The sequence below is a fragment of the Scheffersomyces xylosifermentans genome (assembly GCF_036884685.1).
Source record: "Scheffersomyces xylosifermentans strain CBS 12540 chromosome Unknown RJT20scaffold_2, whole genome shotgun sequence".
Taxonomy (NCBI): Eukaryota; Fungi; Ascomycota; class Pichiomycetes; order Serinales; family Debaryomycetaceae; genus Scheffersomyces; species Scheffersomyces xylosifermentans.
This window is the reverse complement of record NW_027042940.1, coordinates 1,607,029-1,622,935: the sequence shown is the minus strand read 5'-3', so window position 1 is coordinate 1,622,935 and position 15,907 is coordinate 1,607,029. Positions and strand designations below refer to the sequence as shown.

The 15,907-nt window shown below is 39.6% G+C and overlaps 6 protein-coding genes across 6 annotated transcripts; 5 read left to right on the top strand and 1 right to left on the bottom strand. All coding sequences in view use genetic code 12, as the record gives it.

Annotated features, from left to right (window-relative positions):
- Positions 1-37: 37 nt before the first annotated feature.
- On the bottom strand, positions 38-2,982 carry RJT20DRAFT_125995 (cleavage polyadenylation factor subunit). The gene is made up of 2 exons (XM_064916645.1): positions 2,447-2,982; positions 38-2,118 (listed from the first exon to the last, which is right to left on the bottom strand). Exons 1-2 carry the CDS (start codon positions 2,645-2,647, stop codon positions 130-132), a joined length of 2,190 nt encoding a protein of 729 aa, XP_064776142.1. The 5' UTR covers positions 2,648-2,982; the 3' UTR covers positions 38-129.
- A 108-nt stretch (positions 2,983-3,090) lies between these two features.
- On the top strand, positions 3,091-4,525 carry SAM37 (SAM complex subunit). The gene has a single exon (XM_064919543.1). The coding sequence runs from the start codon at positions 3,396-3,398 to the stop codon at positions 4,449-4,451; it is 1,056 nt and encodes a 351-aa protein (XP_064776141.1). The 5' UTR covers positions 3,091-3,395; the 3' UTR covers positions 4,452-4,525.
- A 900-nt stretch (positions 4,526-5,425) lies between these two features.
- RJT20DRAFT_104274 (uncharacterized protein) lies at positions 5,426-7,027 on the top strand (the record flags this gene model as incomplete). Its single annotated transcript, XM_064915702.1, has 2 exons — positions 5,426-6,226; positions 6,260-7,027. 2 exons carry the CDS (start codon positions 5,426-5,428, stop codon positions 6,818-6,820), a joined length of 1,362 nt encoding a protein of 453 aa, XP_064776140.1. The 3' UTR covers positions 6,821-7,027.
- Positions 7,028-8,567: 1,540 nt separating this feature from the next.
- Positions 8,568-10,335, top strand: RJT20DRAFT_115540 (Zn(2+) transporter; the record flags this gene model as incomplete). The annotated part of the gene is made up of 2 exons (XM_064915816.1): positions 8,568-9,189; positions 9,247-10,335. 2 exons carry the CDS (start codon positions 8,568-8,570, stop codon positions 10,188-10,190), a joined length of 1,566 nt encoding a protein of 521 aa, XP_064776139.1. The 3' UTR covers positions 10,191-10,335.
- A 250-nt stretch (positions 10,336-10,585) lies between these two features.
- On the top strand, positions 10,586-12,412 carry RJT20DRAFT_28788 (uncharacterized protein). The gene has a single exon (XM_064919544.1). It carries the CDS (start codon positions 10,980-10,982, stop codon positions 12,027-12,029), a length of 1,050 nt encoding a protein of 349 aa, XP_064776138.1. The 5' UTR covers positions 10,586-10,979; the 3' UTR covers positions 12,030-12,412.
- A 2,131-nt stretch (positions 12,413-14,543) lies between these two features.
- RJT20DRAFT_144486 (Zn(2+) transporter) lies at positions 14,544-15,849 on the top strand (the record flags this gene model as incomplete). The annotated part of the gene is given in 2 exon segments (XM_064918734.1): positions 14,544-15,766; positions 15,786-15,849. 2 exon segments carry the CDS (start codon positions 14,544-14,546, stop codon positions 15,847-15,849), a joined length of 1,287 nt encoding a protein of 428 aa, XP_064776137.1.
- Positions 15,850-15,907: the final 58 nt, after the last annotated feature.

The following is a 15,907-nucleotide window of genomic DNA, read 5'->3' as shown; positions in this document are numbered from 1 at the left end:
ACAGCGTGTAAAAATGATTGCGAAAACAAGAATTTCGCAGCCAAAATATTACCAAACATATACATTATTAAGTACATAATCGAGATACCGTTATTTGTACATTTCTATGAACTATATATATTACTATCCTTAATCAACTGGAATGTTCGGTAAGTTTGAAAACAATGTGATTAACTTTTCACTGTTAAAGACGCTTTCTGATGCCGGGCCAAAGTAAGAGGCATTTGGTAATGCTGATAATAAAGTTGTGATGGTGGGACCGACAAAGGACTTTTGTTGCTCCTCTTCTTGTGGTTGTGGTGTGCTAAAGAACTCACCACGACGGTTATTCTCCTTGATTTCTTCTACAGAATCTGTACGTTGGTGGGACACTTTTCTCTTTTTCGAACGAGGCTCTGCTTCCTCTGGATCAGCAACGCCTAGCTCATACTTTGCAATCATGTCTTCACTTCCAAGCCTATATCTGTCGCTAAACAATTCTATAGGATCGTCATCAGGAAAGATTTGCTCAAACTTGTTGGCAAAACTCTGTGCAACATCTAATGAAAGATATTTAGAGGCATACGATATATATCTTTTAAATAGAACCTTCAAATATCCTTTCTTTAATTCAATCTCTTTCTCTTTTTGCTCTTTTTCAAAATCACTTAACTGTGACAACTGAACTGCTTCAGTAAGAGATGCAATGTCCTTAGAAAGGTTTGTATCCGAAGTTTGTATTAATATTCTAATATTGTCAACATCGTTGATACTAATCAAATAGTTCAAGTATGCTAACAAGAAATTACCGTCTGTGCCATATATCTTCATACCCAAATCAAAGATCCTTAATGCAACCTTTTTATAATCAGCAAAGTGCTCCAAGAGAGCATTTTCCACGTACAACTGGTGCCCTATTTTAACAAACTTTTTTGCTTGTTTGAAGATACTACGAGCCTCTTTAATTCCTTCTGCTCTTTTAGAGGCTATCATGAACCTAACATAGACAAGAGTTACAGCTTTTACGAGGTCCTGTTCTTGTTGTGTTAATTTCAAGAGTACGTTTTTCTCTTCTGTCGTTAGTTGACGAATCTTCTTTTCTTCTACTTCCATTTCATCATCGTCATTCACATTGGCGTTTTCGGAATTTCCATTCTCTATATTATCGCCATCAGAATCGATATTTAGACGAGCTTTGATTGCGCTTACTTGCTCTGTTACCTTAGTATGGTCATTTGTCAAAGTCTTAGCAAGGTTATTATAGATCTCCTTTGCTTTCTCAAATCCCGAATCTTTTTCGTATAATTCGGCTAATTGAAAAGAAAGTAAGAGACTTTTAGGATTTAGTGCCAACCCATCACTTAAAAGATCTATACATCTATTAATGTTTGCTTCCTCATTGGTTCTCAGTAAGAATTTACTGAATTTAAACCACAACTCTGGTACGAAAGGTAATGCAAACGTTGATTGCCTATATGCATATGCAATTCTTTTTTCAAGTTGTGTTTCATCTTTCAATTCAAGAATGTTCTTCTTTTCCATCTGTATCCATTTGAGCCAGTACTCAATCTGGTTCTTCACCAAATTTGCCTTGTCCCCGTTAGCAGAATAGGGAAAAATATCTCTTTTAATTTTCTTTTCGGTAAGATTCTGCCACTCTGTGTTCCAAGATCTAGCAAGCATGAATTCTGCAGATTTCTCAGAAATGAATTTAGCAGCAGTGGCAGGGTTCACATCGTTTTCCCACTTAGTGTATTGCGACCAGGATGTTTCCAAGCTCTCTGTTGGAATAACTAGGAACTTTTTGTAAACTTTTCTTATCAAATCTACTTTCTGTTGCTGTTCCCAACTTGCACCTGGAGTCCAAGTCTTCAAGAACTCCAAATAATCGTTCCACAAGCCCGTGCTGTTGATATCGATACCTACCTTATTGACAGCAAATTCAAATGCTTGTATGACGGTTCCCCTGGCCTTTTCACCACCTGTAATGACGTCGTTGACACGACGTACATACGATACGTATAACCTACAGACTTCAACACTGTCTGTTATTGAAAAGCATTGGTGGAACAAGGCCTCCACTTTTTGGAATTCGCCTCTGTTCAATTCATAGTTGATGTAGCTGCTCCATTGTTCTCCCTATTATAGTAGTTAGTATAGTGTTTAAAAATTTATGTTTTAGTGCCAGACGGCAAGCTTAATCTCATGGAATGGCTATAGAAAGCCGATAAATGATTGATTCATGTCTTTTATTTGTTTTCCACTTGGGTCCCGACTAGAAGAGAAAATAATACATATAGAAGAATTGAAATAACATGCAATGGACTAAGAAAATGGACAATCGATCGATTCTAATCCATGAATACGTTTCGATGTGTCCAAGCTATATACAAAAGATTAAGATCAAGCCCGCCTTCTAACAACAATCGTCTCTCACTTCAATGCGAGATCTATTCTATGTACATACGTCAAACTTGAAAAGAGCCAAATACTTGGTGTACACTGCCCTGACCTGTTCCTCCTTATCTTTGGCAAGAACATGCTTTATGAGCTTGGTCCATTTGGCGTAGTCCAAGGGGTCATTTTCTAAGTCTTCTTCCAACTGGCCCACTACGTCCGATGCCAAACGTTTCTTGGTGTCCGATTGAACGAACACGCTTTTGGACATTTCGTGGTGATGGCTTCTAAATCAATGGAAGGCAACTAGGTTGAAGACGATGTTGAAAATGAGGTGCAGTGAGGATAATAGTCCTGAATGGTTTTTCTTCCCTGATTCTTCAAAATACACTGAGGAAGGATCTCCACTTAGACCGGACTCTCTCTGGATTCTATATAATACAAGTACAATGACTGTGTGATGATTAAGCAGTAATTCACAGAAGCAACTGAACAAAACAAGAAGACGCTGATGGAACAGAACAAATTCAGTTACAGCATTTGGAAGGCGCTGAATTTTTCGCGCTGGCTGAGTTTAAGTTGAGTGCTACGACATTTTATGAAGGGACATTTTAGGCAAATGGATGAGAGAGTGAGAAAGTGAGAAAGTGAGGAAGTGAGGAAGTCTGAAGGGATTAAGTATATTAAGGCACTGAGTATGTTAGTGAGTGTATAAAACAATCTCATATATACAAGTACTGTACAACAAAGCTGTACAACAAAGTTCTCTTACAAGTATGTGTGCTCTGTGCGACTTCTACTGAGACACTTTCTAGCACATACAGTGCACTTTCTCAGCACATACACTCCATTTGGTTCCCTGAATGAGAGCTTCTACTGAAAAGCTGCGAGTCTCTCTTCAATATGCGCACAGTTAAGACACAGAAGTTAGACCGTATAATATTTGACATATTTGAATTGCTTTCTTCCGTTCTTTTTATCGCTAGCTGATTATTAACATAACCGCGAAACTCACAAGGATGCTCCTGTTACATGTATGGGGCTCTTATTCTCAGTCGGATAAAAATGGCTCCGATATATCGATTATTTCCCCAGAATGTGTAGCCTCAAGTTGGCTCTTAGTGGATCGACTTGGCGATCAGGAAGATGTGAAATATGAAATCGTGACTTCTTCAAATACCAATCTCTCAGATATCGGAAAGTTGCCTGTGTTGATAACTGCCGAGAGCAAATTCCACGGCTTCAATGAAATATCAGGCTATTTGTTCCAGAACTTTCAATCATCTTCCGCCAGCAGAACGGTAGCCACTGCGGAACTCACTCATAAACAGCAACTCATCAATTCCGGCTTACTTGCCCACCTCCAGCATAAGATTGAGTACATCAACCAATACAACTTGTACATAAACACCAAAAACTACGAAAAATACACTCGTAAGTTGTTCCAACACTATTTACCCTTTCCTATGATGTATAATCAACCTTTGAAATTCTACAACCATGCACAGACCCAGATCCAAGTTCTAGGACTCAATAAAAATAAGACTGGGTTCTTTGACTTCTCAGGAAACATCCAGGATGATGTTGCCGAGACAGAGCTTGTGAACGAGGGAGAGGACGACGAGGACGAAAAAGACGAAGTAGCATTGAGTGCTTTGCACGAGAGGCAGTTGTTGGCTAAATCAAAAGAAAAACTGATGTTGAGGGAATCCAAAAACTCATTAAAATGTTTACAACTTTTGGATGGATATTTGACTTTCTTCTTGAAGTTATCCGACCAATCAACAGCTAATGGCGGCGAATATGGTTATCTTTTCAGTGGAAAAGGAGCTAGTTCGTCTGAAGTGCTTCTTTTCGCCTACATTTACTGCTTAACTCATCAAGATTTACCCGATAGGTTCATTTACAACCTCTTGAGAATAAAAAGAGCAAAATTCTTGGAGTTTGCTGACGGCCATAGTCAGAAATGGAACGATCAACTTCTTGAATCTGATGTATTGAGAGCACCAACAGGAGAAGAAACACCCGGATTGTGGAACGAAATCAAATACCGCTCCGGCTTTGTAAAATATTAGAGAACTTAGTATTGAGACACCTGTAAATACAATTAAAGGGCTAATTATATCCCAATTCTTATACTACGCCATAAACTAAGGAACTAGGCAAAGAAACCTATTTTGCAGTAAGAGAAAACACCCATGCCGCAAGTCTTATATTGTTCTCCTAAATGTCTGTTACCCGGACGGCTTCCGATTTTGCATCGCTATATAAAGATGGATGGTTGTAGTGAATTATGTAGATGTTCTCTTTTGCTCGGTATGGCATTCTTAGCATAGTTTCATTCTATACCTTGTAACCATGTATTTAATGATGGAATTTTCTTGCCATATAGCGAAACTGTTTGAGCTCGCCGGGTATTTGTGGTCTTTTTCCATAGACAGCAGACTTTACTGCCCACCGAGAAAATGTACATTGTAGATTTTTTAAGTAGTGAATTTTGTAGTGAAAAATTCACTCATTTTGGGCGTGGTTAAAGCCACTGAAAATGGAGTATACTTGTCGATGTTATTCAATACTTTTACATCTTTTCACCATTTTACTTAGTTCTGAAACCGCCTTGAAACTCCTGTAGGCATTGTGAGACATTGGAGTAATTTCCAGCTCAATCCTGACCCTTGAAGTGTACTTGGTTGGGTCTTACCTCCTCTCTCTGTATATCTCTGTATCTCCGTTCGCATCTCTATTTTCATTATCCATCTATCACTCATGACCCTCTCATTAATGTCTCTTTTCCTCCCTACAAACACATATACTTACCGGTGTTCTCGGTACAAACTTCGGTGCAGAACTGCCATTTACCGCGACAAGTCTCAGAAAATCCCGCGATGAGACTCAATTACCGCGAGTCGTCGTCACATAAAAACAAAAGATTTGTCGCTGTTGATCTGTTGATGATTATTTACTTACGCTTAAGGATATCGTTGTTCTTGTTGCTAATATCAAGAATTGCTGGCGGAAACCACTTTTAGATAGAATTCAACAGCATTCAATGAGACTCTTGACCCTTTTGACGGTTGCTGCTGTGCTCATAAGCGAAACCAGTGCAGCTGTGGTTAGTGCAGTGGAAACACCTCCTCCAGTCGTTCTCGAGAAAAGAGCCAAGGAAGTCATTATAAATAAAGAATACCAGAAGCAGCAAGAGGCAAAAGCTGCTAAACAAGCAGGAGCGGTGTCATCGTCGACCCCACCAGCTAAATGGTTCAGAACAGTCACTCGTCCAGACACTACATTGGTAGAGATTGTGTCTCCTACAGTTATTGCCGGAGTTACATTTGGCGCCAAACCGCCAACGACAACAAACGGATTAGAGCCATGGATCTCATTGAAGAAGGATGGTTCTCCACAGACAATAAAGCCCGAACTCAAAAATGGTCATTTTAAGAAGGCCTCTCCTACCTACGGTACCTGGTTCGCTACAGCTACCACTGTTACTTACAATAAAGAACAATTGAAGGCTCATAACATGGCAGAAGATGAAATCTTCGAAGAAGTGATACACATTGATGAAGATCCTTATGAGCACTCATTGGATCCACTTATCAGATGTACCCCTGACCATTACGCCAAGAAGGGTATGTCCAAAACTCGTACAACAGAGCCTTTCTGTTTCCCAAGAGACAATCAGAGATGGCTCAAGGATAAGACTTACTTCGTTACATGGTTTTCCAGATTTTTTGACGAGGATGTGGAGAATGTGAAGATTCATCTTTTCTACGTCCAGGAGAGTTCTCACCAGAAGGGATTTAAGAAGAGGGATTTTGAGGAAGAAGAAGGTAATAAATTCATGAGAGTGGTAAGAAGCATACCAAAATTATTCAAGAAGACTGACAACTTAACAAAGAGATCCGACATAATTGAAAAAGGTGGAAAAACTCAGGGATTAGCTTTCTATTCATCTGATTGGATCAAGAAGACTAAGGGTTGGGAACCAATTACCGTTGATGAGAATTGGATTGGACCAAATGAATGGTACAGAAAGGCATTGATCTCCATCCAGCCTGATAATGTGAGTGACGAAGACTTTGACCACATGGCGTACTCCATTGTGGTCGAAGTGGGTAAGGGTGTAACTGTCTCTAAGGGCCACTTGGAAGATTTGAAGAAGCTCGATGCAAAGTACAACGACCCTGATTACGAAGTTGAAGAAGGTATAGACTTTGAGAAGTACATGATCATGATGAGCATGCCTACTTGCGTGGCAATCGCAGCTCTTTTTATGTACTTCTTTGTTTACGTGAACAAAATAGACTTGAGTCATTTGAAGAAGAGAAAGTTTGCAGGAAAGAATACCAAACACAAGAAGATTCCTTTTATCAGGAAGAAGCATGACTACACTTCATTACCTCAATTTAAAGAGGATGTTGCTGGAGAGAAGAATGATTAGACGAGATGAGACCGAAGTGGCAGCAGAATGATGTTGATGGACAATGCATACATAAAATAGTCATTGAACAGTTCAAATAATATATAAATCAATATCGAAAGAGAATTTGAGAGTAGATCTGTAATCATTTAACAAGTAGCCGCGTAAAGATTTCCCAGCCCCTACAAAGTAACACGAGGAATCAGGATGTAACTTCTCTAGATATGTCATCCAGTCTTCCAAAGCATTAGATAGACATTCGTTTTTTTTTGTATTCAGTATAGTTCCCCCAAGATTGTCACAATACCTTTACCAATAGTCTCTTTTCATAATCCAATTTCTACTGAATTGTCAACATTTCTTTTCCTCTACCACCCACTCCAATTAAATGGCTGCAATATAATGCAACTCGCTAAAATCTCTTAACTCCAATGAAACTAACGACATCTATAATCACGGCGCTACCATACACAAATATAACTTTCAAGTCTTCAGTCCTTCTGGGCCTTACAAAAATATTGCCCACGTGATGATACCGTTACTGGTCATTGAGTACCCGATAACCACTGAGGTAGCCATTCTTTTCGGTGACAGTTTTTTTTTTGCCGTTAAAAGTCCCAACAGTACTGTGTCACTGAGTAAGCCAGGTAGCAACTGGACGTCGAAACGGGTTCACAACAACAGTAGCAGTTATCTTTGTTGTGGATACTTTGCATATATTTATATATATAATATTATATATATATAGGAGGAATTTCTTGGGAGCATAATTTGATATTTGAAGTACTTTAGTTAATTTCCCCAGGTATATAATTAGAGGCAAACGACCACTTGTATATTGAATTATTTCAGGTATTTTGTTTCGGGGTTTTCTTCTGTATTTCTGTTCTCTCTGTACGTCACCTTTTCTCATAGGTCCATAAGTGCAGCTGCAGAGTTAGAACACAGCATAAGATAGTGCAAGCTTGATAGTGTAATATTGATAGTGCAATTGATATTACAGCGCATTTAATATCTTTGTTTTATTATTACTACTGATTCCCAGTGATTCAACACAAAGAGATCTCTTGATCTAGATATCTAGATAGAACCCAGTTTATACTAATTGGTTTGTTTGTTAGTGTGTGTGTGTGTTTTTGGTATTCTCACCAGTTCCAGTTCCAGTTCCCTCAAGTTTCCTTGAATTCATCTGATAGAAAGAAGCAAGCCCCACTGTTTGGAAATTAGAAAGTTCTAGTTTCTTCTTCTTGTTCTTGTCTCGTTCTCGTTCTCGTTCTCGTTCTGTGTGAATATTTTACTGAGACTTCTACTGAGGATTCGGACTTTGCTCTTTGTCCTTTGTCCTTTGTCCTTCTTCATCTGTCATTTGTCATTTGTCATTTGTCCTTTGTTCTTTGTTCTCTCTTCTTGCTGGTTGAGAGTTGCTAAGACATAGTTCATTTTTCACTGCTTGCGTGAATCTCATCTAGCTGTTGTTGTTATTATTGTTGTTGTATGAATTGAAGAGCATACATCTTGTATATTTTTTTAAGTTGAGTTGTCATAACTGAATTGCTGGTCTTGAGTTCCTTTTGTATCATTCGTGATAGTTGATAATTCTTTTGATATTCTCAAGACACACCGCTTTCATATTCTTATCATTATTCGTATTCTGATTGGTATATTTCTAATTGCTTGTTGATTCATATACTTATTGGCACTAGTTGATCATTCATTGCCTTCAATACTTCACTGCACTTTTCCAACATCCATATACATATTAGCCCCAATGTTCGGCATAGTCTTCGACACAAACCAGGGATGGTACCTTACAGTACTACTGTCTCTCTTGTGTGTTGCTGGGTGTCTGGTCATCTATTTGGATGACCTCTACGAACTCATATTCCCCAGAGCAATTACTTCCCGTTACCCGTTCAAGTTGAATCAAAATTACGTGTTCTTGAATGGCTCATTGGCGTTCAGTGCCGGCTGCTTGCTCTTCACATCGTTGTTCAGGTTGCTCCCAGAAGCATTGAAGTACCTCAGAGACTCTCAAGACGATGAGCACCATGAAATCAAGGAGCCAGAAGTCGTGAAATGGCTTCAAACCGTATTAATCATATCATATGTTTCGGGGATCTTCATCTGCTTGGCATTCAACGGAATCCTCCACTTGATCACTAGTGAATCTGTAGTTCATTGCAATCACGGTGGAGATAATGAAGACTCAAATGAGCCTTCATTGCATTCCCATAGTCATGGACATTCTCATGATTTGGAGTCTGGTAAGGCAGGGTGTAGCAACAATACGCATACATTCGATGCCCAAGACTCACTGTCTGATTCACACTCAAGTCATTCACATACCCATGGACACAGCTTCCAGAAGCAAGATTTACATATCGACAGCGGTAGTAATGGCCATGAGCATTCTAACGAACATGAAATTACTGAAGACGTCGTTGTAGCGACGGAAACCACAGAACTTGTGACTGAAGACACACCGTTGATCGCAAAAACAGTGCTCAAGCGTAAGTCATTATTACACTACTTAGTCCCACGTAGCCACGAGAGTGAATGTGTGGGCGAGTGCAAGGGATTCGGATCCGCCGAATTATGTCTTTACCAGACTCAAATGCGTCCAATAGATTCTTTGTCTTCTCCTCAATTGCATTATTGTGAATTACCAGAGCTAGCAAATATCACAAACGGTACTACCTTTGATTTAGGAGAACTAGCAAGTAATGAACATACTCACTCCCTCCATAGGTCTATAACCATTGACAGTCACAACCACAGCCACCATCCACATGACTCCCAACTGGTAAACACACATGGAGATCATGCTGCCCATGGAGACGATCATCATCACCATATTAATTCCCCATTGTCAAGATTACTCCTTATTGGTATTCAGACAACCTTAGCTATTACGTTGCATAAGTTACCTGAGGGGTTCATTACCTTCATTACATCAGAAACAAATCCTCAACTTGGAGTTTCCATTTTCCTTAGTTTATTGATGCACAACTTTACCGAGGGTTTCTCCATGTGTTTGCCGTTATACTATTCATTTGCCTCTGGCAGCTCTAAGACCTACTCAAAGTTGAAGGCAGTGAGCATTAGTGGACTTTTAGGTGGCTTATCGCAACCTATGGGAGCTCTTATAGGTTATTTATTCCTACAATATAACCAGGAGAAGTACGGAAATGGAGACCGCATTGACTTGGAGCAATTAGACTTCATTTTTGGCATCACGCTAGCAGTTACTAGCGGTTTCCTCACTGTGATAGGGTTGTCTATGTACGGTTCGGCTGTTTCCTTTGGCGGATCACTGAACTTTGTGATGTTGTGGTGTGTATTTGGTATTGTAATTATCGGCGTTTCGTCGATATTTTCAGCCTCGACTTAGGACTTTAATAGAATCTAGGATACCTTTCATTAATGTGAATATGGAGCAATTTTCAGTACTTGTTTGTCTACAATATTACGATTTTATTCTTTCATTTCTACGGTATATATATATTCAAAGTAGCAATACAGCTAAAATACATACATCTATATTCCAAGTTCTGATTTCTAGGTCGTAATTAGACGTTATGTACGCATTAGGAAGATTTTACATCCTCCCTAACCTTAGCCCTCCAACCACTTCTTCATTCCTTCCTCCCAACAACACGTTATCTGACTGAAGAAGCCTACAGCTTCATGACTAAAGCCTACACCGTTAATTGCTCTTTCGCATCCATACCCATATTTACGCAATCCATCCCTTTTGTAGTAATATTCAGCACATGAATCTAGCCTTGGTCACGCATGCAGGAACGTGTCCAACTCATTTATTCTGTTTCAACAATGACCAAACCACAATGATTCATGTTCTTCTTACCACTTGACTAGTACCACCAGTGTATTTACATATCTCCAACAGCTTGTTAAGATCTGCCTTTTTGTCAGTACTAACACATTATCGAATTTCACGCTTCCCGCCTCACAATATCCTGCCTTTTGATTGTGCCTATAATAGCGACAGTTGGCAGTACTTTACCGGGGTTAGAAACTTGTTATACCACATCTGAATAGTACCTCGGATCAGCACAAAAGACACGAAATATCTATTATTTAATGCTTGGAACGCATCGAAGCCGTTAGAAATCATAATACACACATCCACGTTACCTCAAAGCTAACAGTTCACAATATGATGGCCCACGAGTTACCCTTGCCAATACACCAAACGCAGCATAAGGTGGACCACAGTAGTGGGAAACCAGCAGCCAAACCGAAGCAGAACAAAGCAATTAAGAACCCGACAACCAGTGCTAAGGACGAAGAAAGAAGACTACCAAATGGAGCTAAAGTTGACTTTGGCAACGGAACGCCACCAAAGGCTAAGAACCAGAAGAAGAAAGCCAATACCGATAATGAAGTCTCCAACAGTGTTAACAACACCAAGAAGAAAGCAACTAACAAGGCAAATACTCAGTCCTTACCTAACGGTGACAAACCAAACTTCTATAATGACTCTCAGCTGGACGTGTCTTCAAAGAAGAAGTTTACCGAAGCAGCGCTACCAAACGGAGAGAAACCTAATTTTTACAATAGTGAAAGTTCCAATCCTAAGAACAAGAAGAAGAACTCTTCAGAACAGTCATTGCCTAATGGCGATAAGCCTAACTTTGGTGCAAGCAACGAAATCCCTACAAGCAACAAGAAGAAGGACAAGAATATCGCCGCTGTTGAGGACAACAGCTATGCTGGATCATCATTTCATTCTTCACCAGCCGCTTTGAACTTGCCTAAGCCATCGTTTAAGTCAAGTTCTTCCCCTAAGCAATCGGCTAATGGCATAAGCGATGATGTTACTCAACAATCTCCGCCTACGCCAGCTCAAACAATCCCCATTGTTGCAGCACCTCCACCACAGTTTCCCGTTACTGCCTATCCACCAGGGAGCGTTCCAGCTCCAATGAGACCCAATAGTTTCTACCCTCCCCAATATGCGCCTCAACCGCCATATATCCAACCCGGATTCGCATATAATGTTAATCCCCAGGGTTATATTCAGTATCAATATCCTCCTTTCCATCACCCAATGGGTCAAAATCCAATTGTCACCCATTATCAACAACCTTCACCATACCCACCTAACTCCGCCAATACACCCCCATCTACTGGCACAGCTGGCACTTCTACTGCTGGCGGTCAGAAGATCAGCTTCAACGACTTGTTAGGCTCCGCTAAGAACTAGAGGACCTTGTAAGGTTCCACGCGATGTAAATTATTGTACTGAAAGTTATACAAGCATAACAATACTGGAATAATAGCCGTTTTGTTTTTAGATTGATATATCCTTCTTTTTTTGATATGTCAGCAACGACCTAAGTCAGATAGGGCTGTTGACAATCGGTACTTCAACCATTATTGTTTGCTTTATTATAATATGTCGATTATAATCACTCAGACTGTTCATGAGATTCAATTCCGCTCTTTACCTTACTAAAGTAAGTGTTTACACTTTCCTCGAATTGCTTCGGCTTCTTATTTGGTTTTTTGTATTTTGTTTTATGGGGATTAAATGGAGAATCGGTTCAACCATTTGATTCTTGTTGACTACTACACTTTTTGTTTTGTTACAGGAGTTCTTTTTTTATTATTATTTTATTGTTATTATGATGAACGAAAGGATAATCTTGAGTTATATATTTGCAATCCATGGTTCTGAGAACCGTTTCTTGCGAATTCACTTCAAGGTTCCCTTAACATCAGAGATGAATACCTTATATTGGTACTTATCTCAACCGATGCCTTTCAGTTTTTGTTTTATTTTTTTTTATTTTCTTTTTTTGGCTTTTTCTTTCCTTAACTCTCGTCTCTTCTTTTGAAGTTATAGACTAGTATAATAAAGATTATTTATGGAGTGCCTGTTCCAGTATTGGTTCAGGCATTCAAAGGGGTTAGAAACATTTTCTTGAACAACGTAAATGGGCTCAAAAAGAAGAACTTAAGTTCGGATATGCCATTTTACTCAGAATGGATGCAGAAAAATAGAAGGCGATCGCTTACATATTTAGAATTTAAACCAGGCATGTCTGTTAACGACTATCAATCACTAGTTGACACGAACGGAGCATTAAGATGGAATAGAAAGCCTTTGCCAATTTGGAGTGTCAAAGACATTGGGTCTGTGAGATTCGGCCCAAGATTTGAAAACGAGCCGAGCCTATTTCTCAGCGAGAGCAACCAAGCTTCCATGTCATGTTTATACTGCTTACATTTACTTAAAGAAAACGTTTTTCAGATAAAAAGAACGGACATATAGTTTTCTCTTAAGATGCCAGTTAAAATACGTAGAAGCGTTCTCTAAGCACTAAAAGTAAATTACTAAAATTCTTCTAGGAACTCCCATATTCCTGTGCAAGTTTTTTGCGATCATCTTCCAAAGCCTGCAAATAATGGAACCTTAAAGGTTATATGATTAAGCCCAATATCCGATGCAGAAAACTGTACATTAATTGAGGGATTAGTACCTAGCGTCAATGGGCTTTAATTCTATTGGTTGGAATCGTCGTCTTTCATTGTTATTGACGTTGCTGTAGAATTTCCTTTTTGAAACCCTAGAAATACAGTGAGAACTCTAAAACTATTATAGGGTGAGTATAAACGGGCTGCTTGGGGAGTGTCAAAATAATAATGCGTTACAGAGTTGCATTTTTTTTGGCTAGTTCAAGCGACCACGAAACGCTATCTATGTTTGTATTACTAATGTGCCTACCTAGCATACTAAAAAGGATGAAATTAGTATGTTTGAATTCTACCCCTAACGAGAGCTGCTCCTATCTCTCGTACCGATATCTATAGATTGGCTGCGAGTCTGGTGTGTCTGTTACGTCATCGTCAACTCCGATCTCGTTACCAATGCACGTGATGCATACACAGTCAGACGGTGAACGGATTCATAGGGAATGGCAACATACCATGCGATGCAGACATTAAGCGTAATCCACTCAAATATCGGCAACCTAGACTAGTCATCTCCTCGTAATCGCTTGTTAGCCGTACCAACCACCTCTCAAAATCCTCGATTTTTACCCATCTCACCGCCGTAACCACAGAAACCAACCCTATTCCGTTCCTAGCTCTTTCTCTTACTGCTGCTGCCACTCTCAAGCATATAAAATTTTTGCTATGCGCGCTGCCACTAAAACTCTCACCGGAATAGGAAATCAATACAAAAACTCTCCAGTCTCATCTGAGTGAGCGCAGTAGAGGCTGAAAGTGATATATATGTATCTATGTCCAGTAGATTCGGGGAGATTGTAGATAGTTGGAGAATCCTGGTGGTATTGATATTGCAATTGCTAATTTGTTACACTGTCGTTCGACTAAGGTGAAAAGTTGGAAAGTTCAAGATCCTTCGTTAGTAACCCCCCTTAGTGTTGTCAAAAGCGTACCAAACAAGCTAATATTCAGCAGCAGTAAGCGCTTAGTTAGCAATAGAGAGTGCAATCAAGTATTTAGCCACAGTGTTGGATAAATTGCTAGAAAACGTCTCCACGACCGTTAAATCATCTCCTAGCAGCAGTTAAGTGTGCTCTAATCGTTTGTTCAAACGAACCTGGATTGAAACGGCTCATAGTACTTTGCATTTTCTTTTGATTTTGCTTATATATTGTCTTAAATCGTCGGAGGATAATATCAGCAACCAAGCGTATTGCTAATTCAAAGCCGATTTCAATAGCACCTACAAAAGTCTGTAATCAATATGAATAATAAGGAACTCAGAATAGGAGCGCTTCTCACTTTGGATACCGTCTTCTTCCTTTTGGAAGCAATAATAGGTTACTCCGTCCATTCGTTAGCTTTAATTGCTGATTCTTTTCATATGTTAAATGACATTATTTCATTGATCATTGCTCTTTGGGCAGTCAGAGTCAAGAACACAAAACCAGCTGATGGAAAGTATACATACGGCTGGCAAAGAGCTGAGATTTTGGGTGCTTTAATCAATGCCGTCTTCCTTTTGGCCCTTTGTTTTACCATCATCATAGAAGCAATTCAGAGATTTTTCGAACCGGCCGAAATTACACAACCAAAGTTAATTCTTATCGTTGGTGTTGCTGGTTTAATCAGTAACGGTGTAGGTTTGGTATTATTCCATGAGCATGGCCACTCGCATTCTCATGGAGGAAGCGATCACTCCAACACTGATGTCAGTGACGAAGAAGAGAGAGTTGGAAACAGTAATAGGAATGGTTCGATTGAAGTCTATGAACATGGCCATTCTCATAGTGTAACGGGCTCAACATCAGATGTTTTTGATTACCTTCCTGATACAGTAGTGGACAGATACAGCGAGCAAACACCTTTGATTAAACATGACGAGGGCCACAGTCATGGAGCCGTAGATACACACACCCATGAAAATGAACACGACACAAAGAAGAAGAAATCTTTGAATATGGAAGGAGTTTTCCTCCATGTTATGGGCGATGCTTTGGGTAACATTGGTGTCATTATTACTGCTCTTTTTATTTGGAAAACGGACTTTTCCTGGAGATTTTTGTCTGACCCTATAACTTCGTTAGTAATTACGGTCATTATATTCTCCTCTGCTTTGCCATTATGTCTTAAATCTTCAAAGATTTTACTTCAAGCCACGCCTACTTATATCAACTCGAATTTGATTGTGCAAAAGATCGTTGAGTTACCCTTGGTCAAGTCTGTTCATGATTTCCACGTTTGGAATCTTAATGAGGATATTCTTATTGCTTCTCTTCATATCGAATTGGAAGCAAGCTGCTACGCACCTGTGATCAATACCGGCGAAGCTGTTGCCAGAACCGAGTTGGCTCACTCTGATACCGTTAACAGCGTGTCCACCGTTAATGATACCCAGATTGACAAAGCTATTTTCCTTCAGGTGGTTAGTCAAGTCCGTGAAGTATTACATAAGTTCGGCATTCATTCAGTGACAATTCAACCAGAGTTTGCTAACACGACTCAGACGCTTAAACTCGCAAAAAAGGCAAGTGCCTATGGAAAGACTAGCGGTGAGAACTGCTTTGTAGATGAGATTTCACAATGCGATACTGACCGCTGTAAGTGATTTAAGAACACATTGCCCCG